The following is a 14,888-nucleotide window of genomic DNA, read 5'->3' on the forward strand; positions in this document are numbered from 1 at the left end:
CACACTCCTCCACCCCCATAGTAAATCTTTGGTCATGATAAAGTTTTAAGTTGTTAATGTAGAGTTGTTAATCATTGTTACAGTCAAAGACCTTAATAGGCTCACAGGGTATAGAGATCAAAAACGACCCCGACCTATTTCATGAGAGTATTATTATGTCTCTGCAGGCTCCACTCTCACTTCTGATCCGTCTGAGCAGGCAGATCTGAGTAGAAGAACAATCAAGCACCTGCATGTCACATGTGCCGTACACAGTCACAACCAGGGTAGGGTTTGTTTGCACAAATGTAACAATCATGCCTGAGGATGTCCTCTTTATACAGTCCAAACACTCATAATGCAAACACATCCATCAGAAGGAGTGGAGCTTTGCAGGCGACTGAAAACATCCCAGAAGCCTGAGTGATGAAGCTTAGATGTAGACATGGGCGGTGTTTTGAGTGGAACTTGTGTAGCATCATTTGTTCTCATCATTCTTATTAGCCTCATCATTCAGGAGGGGATATCCACTTTCTAAGGCCTCGCTAAGCTGAAGACCAGCTGACAGAACAGACTGTTGACTTTTTTTCTTGTTTTTAACGTCTAAATCTGAGGATCTTCTGAAATTTGTTGAGCAGAGCCTAACAAGATGACAGAGCCAAATAAACTAGCTGAGGTCATCTTCATCTGTTTGATGCTACTTCACGGTAAGGCAAAAAGAATTTTGGCACTCCACACAAAATGAGAAGAAAAACAGAGCCATAACAAACTAGTGGCTCAGAAGGCCCTTCATTGGCCTTTGGTGCTGTAACATGATCCATCCAAATCAATTCTACATTGTAAATGCTACCAAAAGGGATATTTGTTCATCTTAGCATCACTATTGACAAGTGGATAAAAATATTCTGAAATGCTTTCTCTATGTTGTACATCTTCAAATCACTCATAAAAAACAATATACAAGATGTGAACCAAAAAAACTATGTGCACTATATTATATGATATCTACACAAGCGTTCCTAACATGGTACAGTCAACAATGCTGTTTCAGTTCAGTTTCTCCTGTCATGCTCATGTACTGGTGTTATGCTTGTATGAAGAGAAATTGTTTGCCAGTTTACTGAGACACCTGACTTTTTTCAAAATGCTTTTACTAAAACACAAACCATGAAAAAACGTGCAATGAATTTATTGTTTCAAACTGTGGATAAACATTTATTTGGTCCTCAGAGGAAACAGTAGGTTAGCCAGAGAACAGCTCACAGTATACTTGGACATACTTTCAGCCCACATGGTGGTGAAATATCCTCATGATTTGCTCTTTGCTCCTCTGGGCTGCAAATACACAATACTGTGCGTGTGTTTCTCCATTCACTTCCATAGAACAGCAAAACAGCTCCAAAAATAACACTTTTAGCACATAAATGAACACAAACAAAAGGGGATTACAAAAAACAAAAAGTCATGGTATCCATTTTGGAGAAAATTAAGTGTCTCGTTCCTTATAATTATCCTGTTTGAATTGGAAAGTAGATCCAGCAGGTCGTGTCTGCATGCAGGAAACGTCTGCAAAGTAGCTTTGTGCCATGAAGAAACAACCTCTTAGTGCTATCACAAATACTTGTGATTACACACAAAAAAGGGTATCGCAACATTGGGTTACTTAACTTAATCCCTGGTTCTTTGATAACAGAGGGAAGTGTTTAACTATGGGAATCACTTTTGGCACGGCCAACTATGGAAGCTCCAATGACACCATGTCTGTTTATGCAAGGAGAGAAGTGTGGCTGAAACACCTCACTCTGTTATCAAAGAACCAGGGATTACGTTAAGTAACCCAACGCTCTTTTTCTAACTTCATTTGGTGCTTCACTATGGGAGATACAGCTCACTCCCGGATCGCATAATCTTCTGAAGGCAACCGACTGAGTAGCCTAGTCCTGGAGGGGGCCTTTAAACCTAAGGGAGCCTGCAGGCACCTGCACCTGTAAGCTAGCCGTATTGCCTACACATCCAGTTTTCCTTTGTAAGGTGTAGCCCCGGACAAAAACAGCTGGTCATTTCTTCTGAAACTTGCTGTCCTATCCACATACATATGTAGTGCCTGCACTGGGCATAAAGTATTTAACCCCCGCTCTTCTGCTGATGAAAATGGTGGGGGGTGAAAAGCCAGCGGCTCCACTGTAGGGAACCTATATACAAACTCCACCACCTTAGGCACAAAGGCTGGGTTATGTTTTATTTAAAGGGCTATTTAGGTAGTCAACAAAGAAACATAAAGTACCTGACACATAAACTTTGGTAACAATTTTAATTCTAATAATTTTGTGGAGGTTTAAACTGCTGATGTCAAATTGACCCCAAACATAAAAGTTAGTAAATTTGATCATAACAGGAGGGTTAAACATACTTGGAGCCCTGGAGCAAACTGCATACAGGCACATGGACAGTGTCTGTCCACCCATTCGCTTGGCTGTAGTCAGAACCAGGAGCAATGCAGTTTTGAGTGATAGATGCTCTCAAAAGGTTCAAATGGGTGTTGGGAGAGGGCATCTAGCACAACTGACAAATCCCATGATGGTACCAGTGACCTGGAAACTGGGAGCGGCACACAAGCAAATGGAAACTTTAATGTGAGTGTATCTGGGGTGCATAATAAATTTGCCTCTCTGTTTTTTAGACTCACATTTTGGAGCAACATTGAATTGCAGCAGCCCTACTCCCGAAGCCCTGTTTGATGCCCTCGACAAGGAACTGTTCTCTAAAAAACTTTGGCGTCCTGTAAAAAATTTTTCAACCCCAACTAATGTAAACATATCTTTCACCCTGGTGGGCATTTTAGGAGTGGTGAGTGCCCAGCTCTCCATGTCTGCACAAAAAAATGCATAGTTTTGTTTTTATTATCCTTATTATTATCATCATCATCATTATTATTATTATTATTATTATTATTATTATTATTGTTGTTGTTGTTGTTGTTTTTGTTGTTGTTGTTGTTGTTATTGTTGTTGTTATTACTATTATCAGTTTCTCTCATTGTGTAACAAATTCTAATTGACTGATATTCACTGTGCCTACCTTGACGAAACATCTAAATGTTTTTCTTTTTTAGGATGAAAAAAGCCAGTCCCTTACCGTTTTCTTATGGCAAGTCCTTGTAAGTCTTCCACATAACAAATAATTAATCTTTGTTTAAGTGATATTGTTTAAATGACTTCCATAATTGGATAAACAGGTTGCAGTAAAGCAAAAGAAACTTTCTTAGAAAATTGTGAGACTATGACTTGTGAGAATATGATTTAATTACAAGATAAATGAAACTGAATTTCTTATTTGTTCAACATCCTGAAAAATTCACTGCTTTTCACTAAAATGCCCTGGTCATTCAGTATCTTTGTCTTGATATTGTTTCATCTAAATGTATTTTTTGTGTTAATGTCTTTTTGCTTATTGTGCTCAAATATTGCATCATATATGTTGCTACAAGACAGAATTTTGAAAATAAACTCATCTTGTATGTTTATTTTTATGTAATGACACTATGACAAATCTAAACTAAACTACACAAATGATTTTATTGCTCTTTCTAGGAGTGGAATATAGAGGGGCTGAGTTGGGATGAGGAAGAATGTGGAGCTTGGAGAGTCTCTGTCCCTCGAGACAAACTGTGGGTCCCAGATGTCTACATTTCAGAGTTGTAAGTTTAAGAGCTCTTAAATAATCTATGTACCTAGGATACTTGCTTAGATAGGTTTTATAAATAGTAGGGGATATTATTGTAGGTTATTGACAACCACCATAAGGATGATTATTATAATTATTTACAATGTAATAAGTTGAAAGGCAGATATTTCATAATTAAGGATCGATATTTCCACTCATAATATACTCGAACAACTGATGTCAGTAAAACACACTGTATTACAACTACAACCACTAATTACACACACTAACTACGAAATGACAAATTAGATAGAAAAGAAAAACAAGAGGATGCATATATGGAATGGTAATTAGAAAAAACAAACTGTAACGGGGGAAAAAACTGGATGAAAGGTTATGACCTGCTAATGTGCTACCAGTGAATAATCAACCACCATCCACCATCAACTGTAAGTGTTATTACTGTAAGTGGAAGCATTTAAGAACCACAGTAACTCAGCCACCAGGTGGCAGACCATGTAAAGTTACAGAGCAGGCTCACCAAGCGCTGAGGCACATAGTGGGTAAAAGTGGCCAGTGCTCTGCTGACTCAATAACTGCAGAGCGCCAAATCTGCTCTGGTATTAACATCAGCACAAAAACTGCGCACAGAAAGCTTCATGGCATGGGTTTCAATGGCTGAGCAGCTGCATGTGTCACAAGGTTGTACTGATTGGTGAAAAAAACAACAACAGTAAAACAAGACTGGCATAAGCGCCAAGGTTAAAACAATCTTTCCACTAAAATCCCATCTCACTATTTCTTCCCCGTACAGTCTGTGTGAGTATTATACTCAATCCACTCCCAGGGCTGTCCTGGTGTCAGTCCTACGGCCAGGCTGTCCCACAGTTCAATGACCTTTAGTCTTTAGTCCCACCGTCCAACAGTCCCGTTTGTGGCGTTACTCCAGTTGTTCATGGCGCTCACCCTCCTTGCCTGGAGCGGGAGCTGCTGAGGACAGAACAACAAACTATCACCAGCAGGCTCACCTATTAACAAGAGCCGTACCTCTATGTCCACACACGATAAGCAACTGATTCACCTTCACTTTTGGTGACTGTGAATAAGGGCCAGTCCTCTGCCTCAGGCCACTCACTGGCTCATCCCAGTCTGGCCACGCTTTCAGGTTGCACAAAGGAACGTTTACTGGCGGAGCGATGCCAGTGCCAAGCGTGCCATGCACATTTGTGAAACTGCCTCAGTCTTTTTCCCACAGCATCTATGTCCGACTGCCACATGTCTGGGAGAACCTATAAGCTGCTCGGGTTAGTCAGCCTTGGAGCCATAACACATACCATGTCATACACTTAAGTCCATGTAAAAAGTCCAAACAACTTGATACTGCAATAAAGAGCAGTGGAAACATTTTCTGTGGAGTGACTGTTGGTCTGATGGATGGATGGATCCCTGCCTGACTGCATTGTGCCAACTGTAAAGTTTGGTGGAGGAGGGATAACGCTGTGGGCTTGTTTTCTGTGGTTGGTCTTCAACCCTTAGTTCTAGTGAAGGGAAATCTTAATGCTTCAGCTTATCAAGACATTTTGGACAATTCTCTGCTTCCAGCTTTGTGGGACAGTTTGGGAAAGGCCCTTTTCTATTCCAGCATGACTGTGCTGCAGACCACAAAGAAAGGTCACACACAGAGCCCTGACTTCAACCTCATCCAACACCTTTGGGATGACCTATAACCAAGATTGCAAGCCAGGCCCTCTCATCCAACATGTGTCTGACCTCACAAATGCTCTTCTGGAGGAACAGGCAAAAATTCCCACAGACACCCTCCAAAATCTTGTAGAAAGCCTTCCCAGAGGAACGGAGGCTGTTCTACTTGCAAAGGGGAGACCAATTCCATAGAAATGCCGATAGATTTGGAATGGCAAGTCATAAAAGCTCCTGTAGGTGTAATGTACTTGCCTATTCCAGGGGATAACTTCTTGCAGAGCTGCAGAGTGGTGGTGAAGGTTGATTGGCAGGGGGAGGCCTGATTGGAGCAGCAGAGCCCATGAGAGGAGATGAAAAGAGTGGAGTCAGAATCTCTCTCTTTCTTGGATATAATGCAGATTCTTGGATGGAAAGTAGGCTCTAATGGAAAAAGCACTCCCAATGGAGCAAGTGCTCCCAACGGACAAGGCACTCACTGATTTTCAGATAGATGGTGTTTTTAACCCATTTTGGGAAACACCAGGTGGCCAGTTGAATAAACTGAAGTTATGTACTAACACAGGGGCCGCTTTGCCCACTTTGTATGACCTTCCTGCTGAGGCTTGGGAAACGTGTCCATTTGATTACCAAGTCCTTTAATTTACACCAGTAGATTCACTGACCCCTGACACTGATGACTGTCTGGTGTTGCTGAGAATGTTTATTTAAAAGATGTTTCAGGCTAACATATGCTGGTAAGGCCTGGAGTTGGGAATGAGGATGTGAGATAGCATTGGGCTCCAAAACAGTGAAAGGGCACATTTTATTGGTCTGGCTGCTAGGAAGGAATTGGCTTGAATTGGCTACAACCCCTGCAAGCACACAGTAGGAATTACAACAAAATCAACAGAAGTGATCTCCTCCTTCACAAGTCTCTAGCACAGCACCTCACCACCTCTATGTGGTCATAAAAATATCTGTTCTATTCTATTCCAGTATGGATGAGGACCAGTCCCCCCAGACTCCCTATGTGTACTTAGACAACAAGGGACATATATACGACGATAAGCCGCTCAGGGTGGTCAGCACTTGTCGATTAGGAATCTACACGTTCCCCTTCGATGTCCAAAACTGCTCTTTGACCTTTGGATCCTATCTGCACTTTGGTGAGCCTTTCAAAAACATAGATAGACCGAGCTGTTTCCTACCTCTTTATTCTACTTGCCATATTCAACCTGCCTACCCACCTTTCAGCATCACCTTTGCTTACCTCTTCGAAATGCACATTCTCTGAAGGCTTGCTGTTGGCTATTTTCTTTGTTCTTTGTTCTTCAAAGCATTTCTGTTACAGCAATGCTCATGTAGCAGTCACATCATTACAGTTTCAGTGTTTAAGAATTCTAAACTAACTGTGTTCTTAAATGTCGACTCAGGTACGGACATAAGGATGGTTCAAGACTACGATGTCAAGGGCATTCTGGCAGAATCCATAGAAGTGATGCAAACCAGCGGGGAATGGGAACTTGTTGACCTCAAAGCAGCTCCGTCTGTCCTTGAGTTACATGAGGGCAGCTACCATAGGGTTAAATATTTTGTACGTCCAAGTGCTTCAGAACAAAATAACACTGGCTTCTGGATTATTGTCTTAAATTCAGCAGTCACTATTTCAAAGGAACAGATGATTCAAACCCGCAAAATATATCTATTCTAGGACCAAAGGTCATAAGATTCTACTCACATTTGATGGTGATGATGATTTTACTAATTACTGCTGATAATGATGATATAACACTACTCATCTTATCTATAGAATTTTATTACAGCTTAAGTAATGTATGTATGTTTAATGATCCATGCCAAAAGTCTATTCTTTTGACTATCTGCCCATTTTCTGCAGATGAAAATGAGCCATTTTGGCTAATTTTGGCGTATTTTAAATATACACTGTCCCTGTCAAATAAACTAATAAACTAAACTAAGCACAAATACGGCTTACAAATTCAACCCAGAATGTGATTTTCTTATCCAAAGTAATCCAACATGATGGCAAACAATGTAAAATGCAATAAGTCAGAGATGCATTTTCTGTCTTTTGTTTACAGTAATTTTACCTGTATCTCAAATGTGATGCCATGATGATTTATTGATGTTACACATAGCATTTTTAGGGAAATGTCAATTTTTGCAGAATAATGAAATAAGTCTAACTCATGCAATTCCTCTTAAAAACAAAACTGAAAAATATCCATTGATATGCCAGGCCAGAGGCAAATACATATACACCATGCATGCTCCTACTTGAACTAAAAATCTAAGGCCTTGTTTCCATTTCCTAGCTTGTTCTTAGGCGTATACCAGTCCTCTATGTGGTGAATCTCCTGATTCCCAGCTGCTTCCTGATCACAGTGGACCTCTTCAGCTTTCTGTTGCCCCCTGAGAGTGTGGACCGCTCTGCCTTCAAAATGACCCTCATCCTGGGCTACACTGTCTTCCTCCTGCTAATGAATGACCTGCTGCCTGTCACTGGAGAGACTGCACCCCTAATCAGTGAGTGGGGCATGAGATGTTAGTGGGTTTTGCAACAACCTTTTTGCTAATCATGTGGGGCAACTAAAGATTTCACAACATATAATCAAATCCTTTGATTTTAAAATACCAATTTTTGGTTGAAACACCCACCTGATAATGTTCTGCTTCTGTGGATAACAAACGTCATCAGCATTCATAAACCACACAACTGATAATTGGCTGTGTAAAGCAAACATTTCCCGGGAACTGTTTTCTAGCAGAGAGACCATTTCACTTCACCAAATTTCGAGTCATTAAGCCATCTGTTACAATTTCTGAGTGTCTAGGATTTTCAATATAAACCCCACTGGCCCTCCAGAGCGCCATCACCATGCCAACAGGGCCCTAAGCTTGACACTCAATGTCTTGGACACTGCTGGATCACATTTGATAAACCTGGATGGATGTGTTTTTACCTTGATATATCCCACATATACACAATGAAATGAGCTGGCCCACCACAGCACCACCAACAGGCCAAAAAGCCCCTCCAGGCTTCACGCTGCAATGCCTGAAACAGAGCACATCACACATTGCCCCCCCAAAAATTAACCAAAGACAATTTCTGGGGATATCACTGTCTTTGTAAATATGTTGTTGTTGTTGTTGTTGTTGTTGTTGTTTTTAAATGTTTTGATTTTTTTCCATACTAATGTGCCTTATTATAGTATTTAATTTATATTGAAGTGCTACCGTGGAATTGTGCTTTAATTTGACACACATGCACATTTGAAAATGAGAATGTAGTCCAGTAATTTTAGGCCAAAATTGGGGTCAACCTAGGACAAATTGCAAGAGAAGCAAACTCAACTGATTTTGTATCCTCAGTATGTCCTGAGTGAGGGGAAAAAAAGTCCCAAGGAATCCCACTGGTGGAAAGTTTTGAAAATTGCCTATATATGACCATATTATACCAAAAAACACCCTTTTTAACACACAGGTGAAAGGGGTTCAAAATTTTACTTACAAAAATCAGTTGAGTTTGCTTCTCTTGCAATTTGTCCTAAGTTTTTTCATAAAATGACTGGACTAATGCTTGCTGTCATTGTGTTGCACATTGTAAAGTTATTCAAACATGTCTTTGAGGCAGAGCGACTCTGGAGACATAGAGCCTAAGTAACCTCAGACTGTTGCCCAATGAAACAGACAAGACCTGAAAGTGGAGAATCATATATATATATATATCTATATATATCTATATAGATATATATATATATTATAGAATCACAATGTTCGTGCTGCCAACTGAAAAATGGAATCTAACCCTACTAAGTTAGCTTGCTATGCTAGTCCTGCATGGTCTGGGACAACAGCAAAAGGTCATTGTCATGTATATTTCTGTTGAAAGTTGACCAGAACTGCCCTTTTTTTTATTCCAGCTTTCCAGTTAGGTTAGCTCAAACAGTACAAATTATTTCAGCCTCCAGAGCAGCCCTGTCTCTGAGAAATATTCATATACCTAAAACTCCAGCTGTGTCCCACCCTTAGTACATGAAGCTGAATGAAGTGTTGAATTTGTCTCTCAGCCCTCTACTCTCCTCTTTTTCTTTTTCTTTTTTTTTTAGATATTTTCTTCTCAGTCAGTTTCGCTCTGATGGTGGCCAGCCTGTTGGAGACGGTGTTTATCACTCATGTCCAGTTCAGTTCCAGTCGCTACAATGCGGTGCCTCACTGGCTCAGCGTCCTCGTGCTGCAGTATCTGGCTCGAGTCGTTTGTATCCCTCCCAAAAAACCCAGCAACCGAGTCACAGTCACCATCAACCCCAAGGCTACAGGTGGGTGTGACATCGAATGAAACATACAGTGCATTCAGAAAGAACTCACACCCCTTTCACTTTTTTTTTTTTTTTTTGCTTTTGTTATGTTGTGTGATAGGCCAGTCCCACACTAAAATAATCAAGATAGTCTGTCACATGTCGTGTTGAGGACAGCATGTTTTTTTTTTTTTTTTAAATCAAACTGTTTAAAAGTTACCATCTTAAAGTGACATACACCTCTGCTATAGCAATTGTCTAGTTCTTACTGCTATGCATATTTTAATATGGGTCAGAAGCAGAACATTACAAGGTGGGTGTTTCAACCAAAAATTCAAATATGATAATTTTGGATTTTGATTGAGCCCTGTCTCCAAAAAATTACATTCTCATACAACTGAACTGCATTTTCAATTATGTTTCAAGGAGAATGTATTTTTGTTGTGGATTACATTACGTTGTAACACATCACAAGAACATTTGTACTCCCTTAGTTTCAGAGCTGTGCTAGGAGGTAGGTGGGGTGGTGGATGGGTCAAACAAGCAAGTTTCATGCAGACGAGGCGAAGTTGAGTACAGTGTGAAGCAACAGTAGTGTTTTTTTTGTTTTTGTTTTTGTTTTTTTGCAAATGTAACGTTACCATAACCAGTTGCTTTTTATGCCTAAACCCAACCTTTCCCTAACCGTAACCAAGTACTTTTGGTGTCTAAATGAAAATGACAAAACAGCCACCCGAAATGATATAGAAGTTAGGCTGATTAGAAACGTATTTGTGAAATGTCAGACACAAGCATAATCTGTGATAAAACAGGGTTCCCCCTAAATGTAATTAAGAAATGCAGTTTAGTTGTCTGGGAGCATAATTTTTAGGAGACAGGACTGTTTTTATTATATGTTGTTAAATCTTTTGCACCAGCTCATAATTTGCTTAAAGGTTTCTTGAAATGTAATAAGTGGATAAGCTGTAGTAAATGGATCAAACATTCAAAATCATTGGCATAGTCCTAGATACAATCTTTTTGCACATGACAGTTATGACTAGAATATTAATCCAGTTTGTCCCATTCAGAATTTGACGTTAGCCAGGCTCTTCTCCAGTGAAGCTTTATGTGAGAATTAATGTATGTTAACACAGGTCAAGATGTTAGGTTAGTTAGAAAACCTTTGTAATAATATATTGAAAATAAATATATAAGATTATTGTGGAAAATATAAATAGTTTAAGTTCATTTACTGTAGAAGTAATTCTGAGCCTAAAAATATCCACACTGTAGAGGGTAGCAAATGTAAGAAAAACTCATAATTTGCTTTTTAAATCTACACAGACCTCACAGTGCTAATTTTTAGAAGACTAGACTGTATTTTTAAAATCTGCATGGACATCACATCAGTAAGCTGGAAAAGCTGGACAATCTTCTTTAAAGGTGCCCAGATGGGACAGTAGCATGCCTGGAAAGGCTGGACTACCCTTTTTTAAGTACACGGACTGGGCAGTAGCATGCCTGACAAGTCTAGACTATGCTCTTTTAATGAGCTTGAGCAGGGCCGTAGCAAGGTTTAAGAAGGTCTGACTATACTTTTAAATGAATAGACAGCCACCTGCACTGACCACAAAAATGTCTTTCTTGACTTCAGTTCAAAGCCTGACCTACTTTGAGTGTGCCCAATTAGCCCTCTTCTTATCTAGAAAAGTGACCGCAAAGCATCGGCCGGCATCCAAAATCTACAAGCCCAAGGTAAATATGTCCCAATTAGGAGCTTTTATCCACCGGCTGGCTGAACGATGACACCCTGGGATAATACAGGAGTTCTTTGTGTGAACAAAATTGCTGACAAAGGAAAATAGTAAATGGGGGCACCCAGGGATCAGAGAATATATAAACAGGTGTAAAAACTAAGAACGCCAGTCATCTTCCTGGATGACTGACTCACTGTTTGTTTCCATTTGAGATCTCGAATGAAAATAAACTTGCCTGCTTAAGACTCTGCCTGTTCCAAGTCTTAATTTTTGATTCAAGACTTATTTTATTGGGGTTTTTTTGGTACCAAGTCAAAGACGTTTTCTGCAGTCAATCTGGCCTGATTTGGACCGAAGTTTTCCACATCATAACAAAGTCTTAATCTTGCTACTGCCCTTTAAAATGTACCATAATTTATTTTATGTCACCCTTCTTCAAATGATCTCATTCTGGAGTGAAATTCTACACGTCACAGTATTATAATGTAGATGTCATTCATGTGTACTTTATTTTGTACATACGCAGTAACTAGCTGTTGGACAACAAGTGTCACACCATCCATCACTTTCTACCACTCTGTTCTTTCATTTTAGTACAACCAGAGATGAGCATCAGCATCTCGCCTACTGCTGGTGAAAAGGCACAGCCTCCGATCCACATCTCAGCAGCAGTTTCTCCAGAGAAACCTCCTCAGAACCCGTTGGAGCCGGCACTAGACGAGCTGAGGAAGCTGAGCAGGGATCTCCTGGCCATACGCCTCCAGATGGATAAACACTTGCAGGGGAGCCAGAGCTCAAGGGAATGGCAAATGATCGGAATGGTCATCGACCGTTTTCTATTTGGTGTCTACATAGCCTTCATCACTATGAGCTTCATCACTATTATCTGGATCTGGATCCAGAGTCACTCATACATAGCGCATATCCATTATTTGCATCATCAAGATCATCATTAAAAGTACAGGAGTTTGTCATCTTGGTACTGGCACAGAAACATCTTGATAGTTAACATGTAATATTCTGGGAAGTAGTGCTTCCTGATGAACTTTTATTTGTCAAGATTAGTCTGGCTCTGTGCTAGGGTATTGGTTTCCATGGCTAGCCCTTTGTTAGCCTAGCCCCCCTACCACCCTGACAGGGACAGTGTAAACTTCTTTATATCTTCTTTCATATTTAGTATGTTTGGTGTTTGAATTATTTTACTTTGTATTGTGTGGCTTATCCAGCTCCTCTTCTTTCTCGTGATTTGAAGTTCTATGGGTTCTTGCTTGGTGCGCTCCCATTGGTTGGTGTTGGTGATGGTGCCTGGCTAGTAAACTCTTAGGAGGCCTTGGACAGAGCCGTTGAATGTCTGTAGATTGTTGAGTTGATGGTAATTTTCCTTGTTTCAGGGACGTACAACATGATGTATTTGGTGTTTGAATTAAAAATTTTCGGTTGGTTTTAAGTGCAAGGTGTCTGATGGACAATGGACACATTTTTCCCACTGCCAGAGCACCAAGGACTGTCCTTTGCTGTGCTTTTTACAGAGGATGAACCAGAAATACTGTCCAGTATTTCCTCTACAAATATTGTGTTTGCCATCGTTGGCTTTGCTAACAGCAGAGTGAGGCATCAAGTGCCAGAGAAGAAGAAAATTGGTTCATGCATGAATGAGCAATGTCATCTCTGAAAGTGCTAAGACCACATTTTATGTTTAACTGTACAGTTTAAACAACAGCTTGAGAATAGAGTCCATAGCCAGTGTGGAGCAAAGTCTTGATTCCAAAATCTTTACTTTGGTGAGTAACCTAACTACATTAGAGCCAGTCACTACAGACCCTGAGAGTTTGGTCAGTGGTATTTTACATACCAGGCAGAGTGGTAGTGGGGCTAGGCTAACAACAGACTAGCCATGGAAACTAACACTATGGAGCAGGGCTAAGGTTAACCCTGCTGAGATCAAATGTTTGCAGCGTGATGAAGTCTGGCAGCAAAGCACGTTTTGCTGCCGTCATTTGTAGCAAAGGGAAAAAATCAAATGTTTTTAGTTGCAGCTTTCTCTGGATGGAGTAATGACTCGCTGCTGTCTAGGAGACAGTGTGTATTTTCTTCTCAGGTTTAATTCATCACTTCTATGGACAGAAAAGAGTCCATCCCCAGCACCACAGTTTCATTTGGGTAAATTGGGCAAATTGTCAGGAAGGTGGGAATTATGGGGGGTGGGATGCTCTTCTCTATTGCAGCTCCTCTTACAAGACACTGTCATATACAAAAGTCATACCTGGAGTGTCTTTAAATATACATATGTAAATATAGTATGAAGCTTTTTACTACAAAGCAAAACACTTAAATTATTTGTTGGACTGTCACTACTATCAGGACTACTGCTGTGCATGGGCATTAACATTAAATTGTATCCAGCCAGATTAAGATCAAGGTGTCCTTTACAGAGACAGCAGCAGTGCATGATGTGATCGCTTCATAGCAAGAATGAATTGTTCCCTAATTTCCCATATACTTGTTCAACACCCTGTACCATTAAAGAACTCCAAAGTTGTCTCATTTATAAAATATGTTTTTTCTTTTCTTTTTTAACTAATCTTTGTAGAAGAAGTTAATTTGTGCTGGATCTTCCTATAACTTCAGCGGTGCACACACAAATACACAAGACAGAATGATACATTTAAGGATACATTTTTAAAAAATCCAAGACTTGTATTTCAAATACACATGAAACATTGTGTAAATAAAAGAGAGTTGAATAAGGTTTATTTTTTCACTTTGACGGAGCGAGGCTAATAACTCCCACATACATCAAGTCTTAATGCTAAACTAACACAAAATGTTAGCCATTTGAACTAAACCAGTGGAAGTACAGAGGTGAAAATAGCATCAAACATCTTGTCTTAGTGTGGGTAAGTCAGAAAAAGGGTATTTTTCCCAAGACATTGGCAAATTCCTTTAAACAGCAGAACATGAAATGCAAATTCAGACCAGGAGATATCACATTTGAGTAAAAAACTTGACCTTTAATTATAGCAGCCCAATTTGTCCAGTCAGTGTAATTTGAAAGGATTGCTGGATATGAGCTGCAGATCTCATAGTGCCTTTTAGTGCTTAATTCTAACACAGCCATTAGGCAAATCAGCACATTTTTAAAATGCTAGAACACTGATTAGGCATAATCAGACCAGAGGTACCTTAGATACAACAGGCCACCCCAGTGTTACAGTCAGGTCAGGGAGGTTAATAGGACCATAGTGTATAGAGAGCAAAAACGACCCCCGACTTAGTTCATGAGAGTATTATTATGTCGCTGCAGGCTCCACTCTCACAATCCATCTGAGCAGGCAGACTGGAAGAACAAACAACTTCCTGCATGTTGCATGCGGCGTACATAGTTACAACCAGGGTGGGGTTTGTCTGAACAAATGTAACAGTCATGCCTGAGGATGTCCTCTCTATACAGTCCAAACACTCAATATGCAAATACATCCTTCAGATGGAGTCGAGCTTTGCAGGC

General features: G+C 40.1%; 1 protein-coding gene across 1 annotated transcript; it reads left to right on the forward strand.

Annotated features, from left to right (window-relative positions):
• The first annotated feature begins 628 nt into the window (after positions 1–628).
• On the forward strand, positions 629–12,339 carry LOC115357907 (5-hydroxytryptamine receptor 3C-like). Its single transcript, XM_030049666.1, has 9 exons — positions 629–686; positions 2,660–2,826; positions 3,092–3,136; positions 3,570–3,676; positions 6,319–6,488; positions 6,756–6,916; positions 7,659–7,869; positions 9,456–9,665; positions 11,978–12,339. The coding sequence occupies exons 1-9, from the start codon at positions 629–631 to the stop codon at positions 12,337–12,339; spliced, it is 1,491 nt and encodes a 496-aa protein (XP_029905526.1).
• The last annotated feature ends 2,549 nt before the right edge of the window (positions 12,340–14,888 follow it).

The sequence above is a fragment of the Myripristis murdjan genome, chromosome 4 (genome assembly GCF_902150065.1).
Source record: "Myripristis murdjan chromosome 4, fMyrMur1.1, whole genome shotgun sequence".
NCBI classification, from domain to species: Eukaryota; Metazoa; Chordata; class Actinopteri; order Holocentriformes; family Holocentridae; genus Myripristis; species Myripristis murdjan.

Coding starts and splice junctions, on each gene's coding strand:
- LOC115357907 (XM_030049666.1), top strand. CDS start 629: ATGACAGAGCCAAATAAACTAGCTGAGGTCATCTTCATCTGTTTGATG. Junction 2,827..3,091: donor TGGTGGGCATTTTAGGAGTG/GTGAGTGCCCAG, acceptor TTTCTTTTTTAG/GATGAAAAAAGCCAGTCCCT. Junction 6,917..7,658: donor ACCATAGGGTTAAATATTTT/GTACGTCCAAGT, acceptor TCCATTTCCTAG/CTTGTTCTTAGGCGTATACC.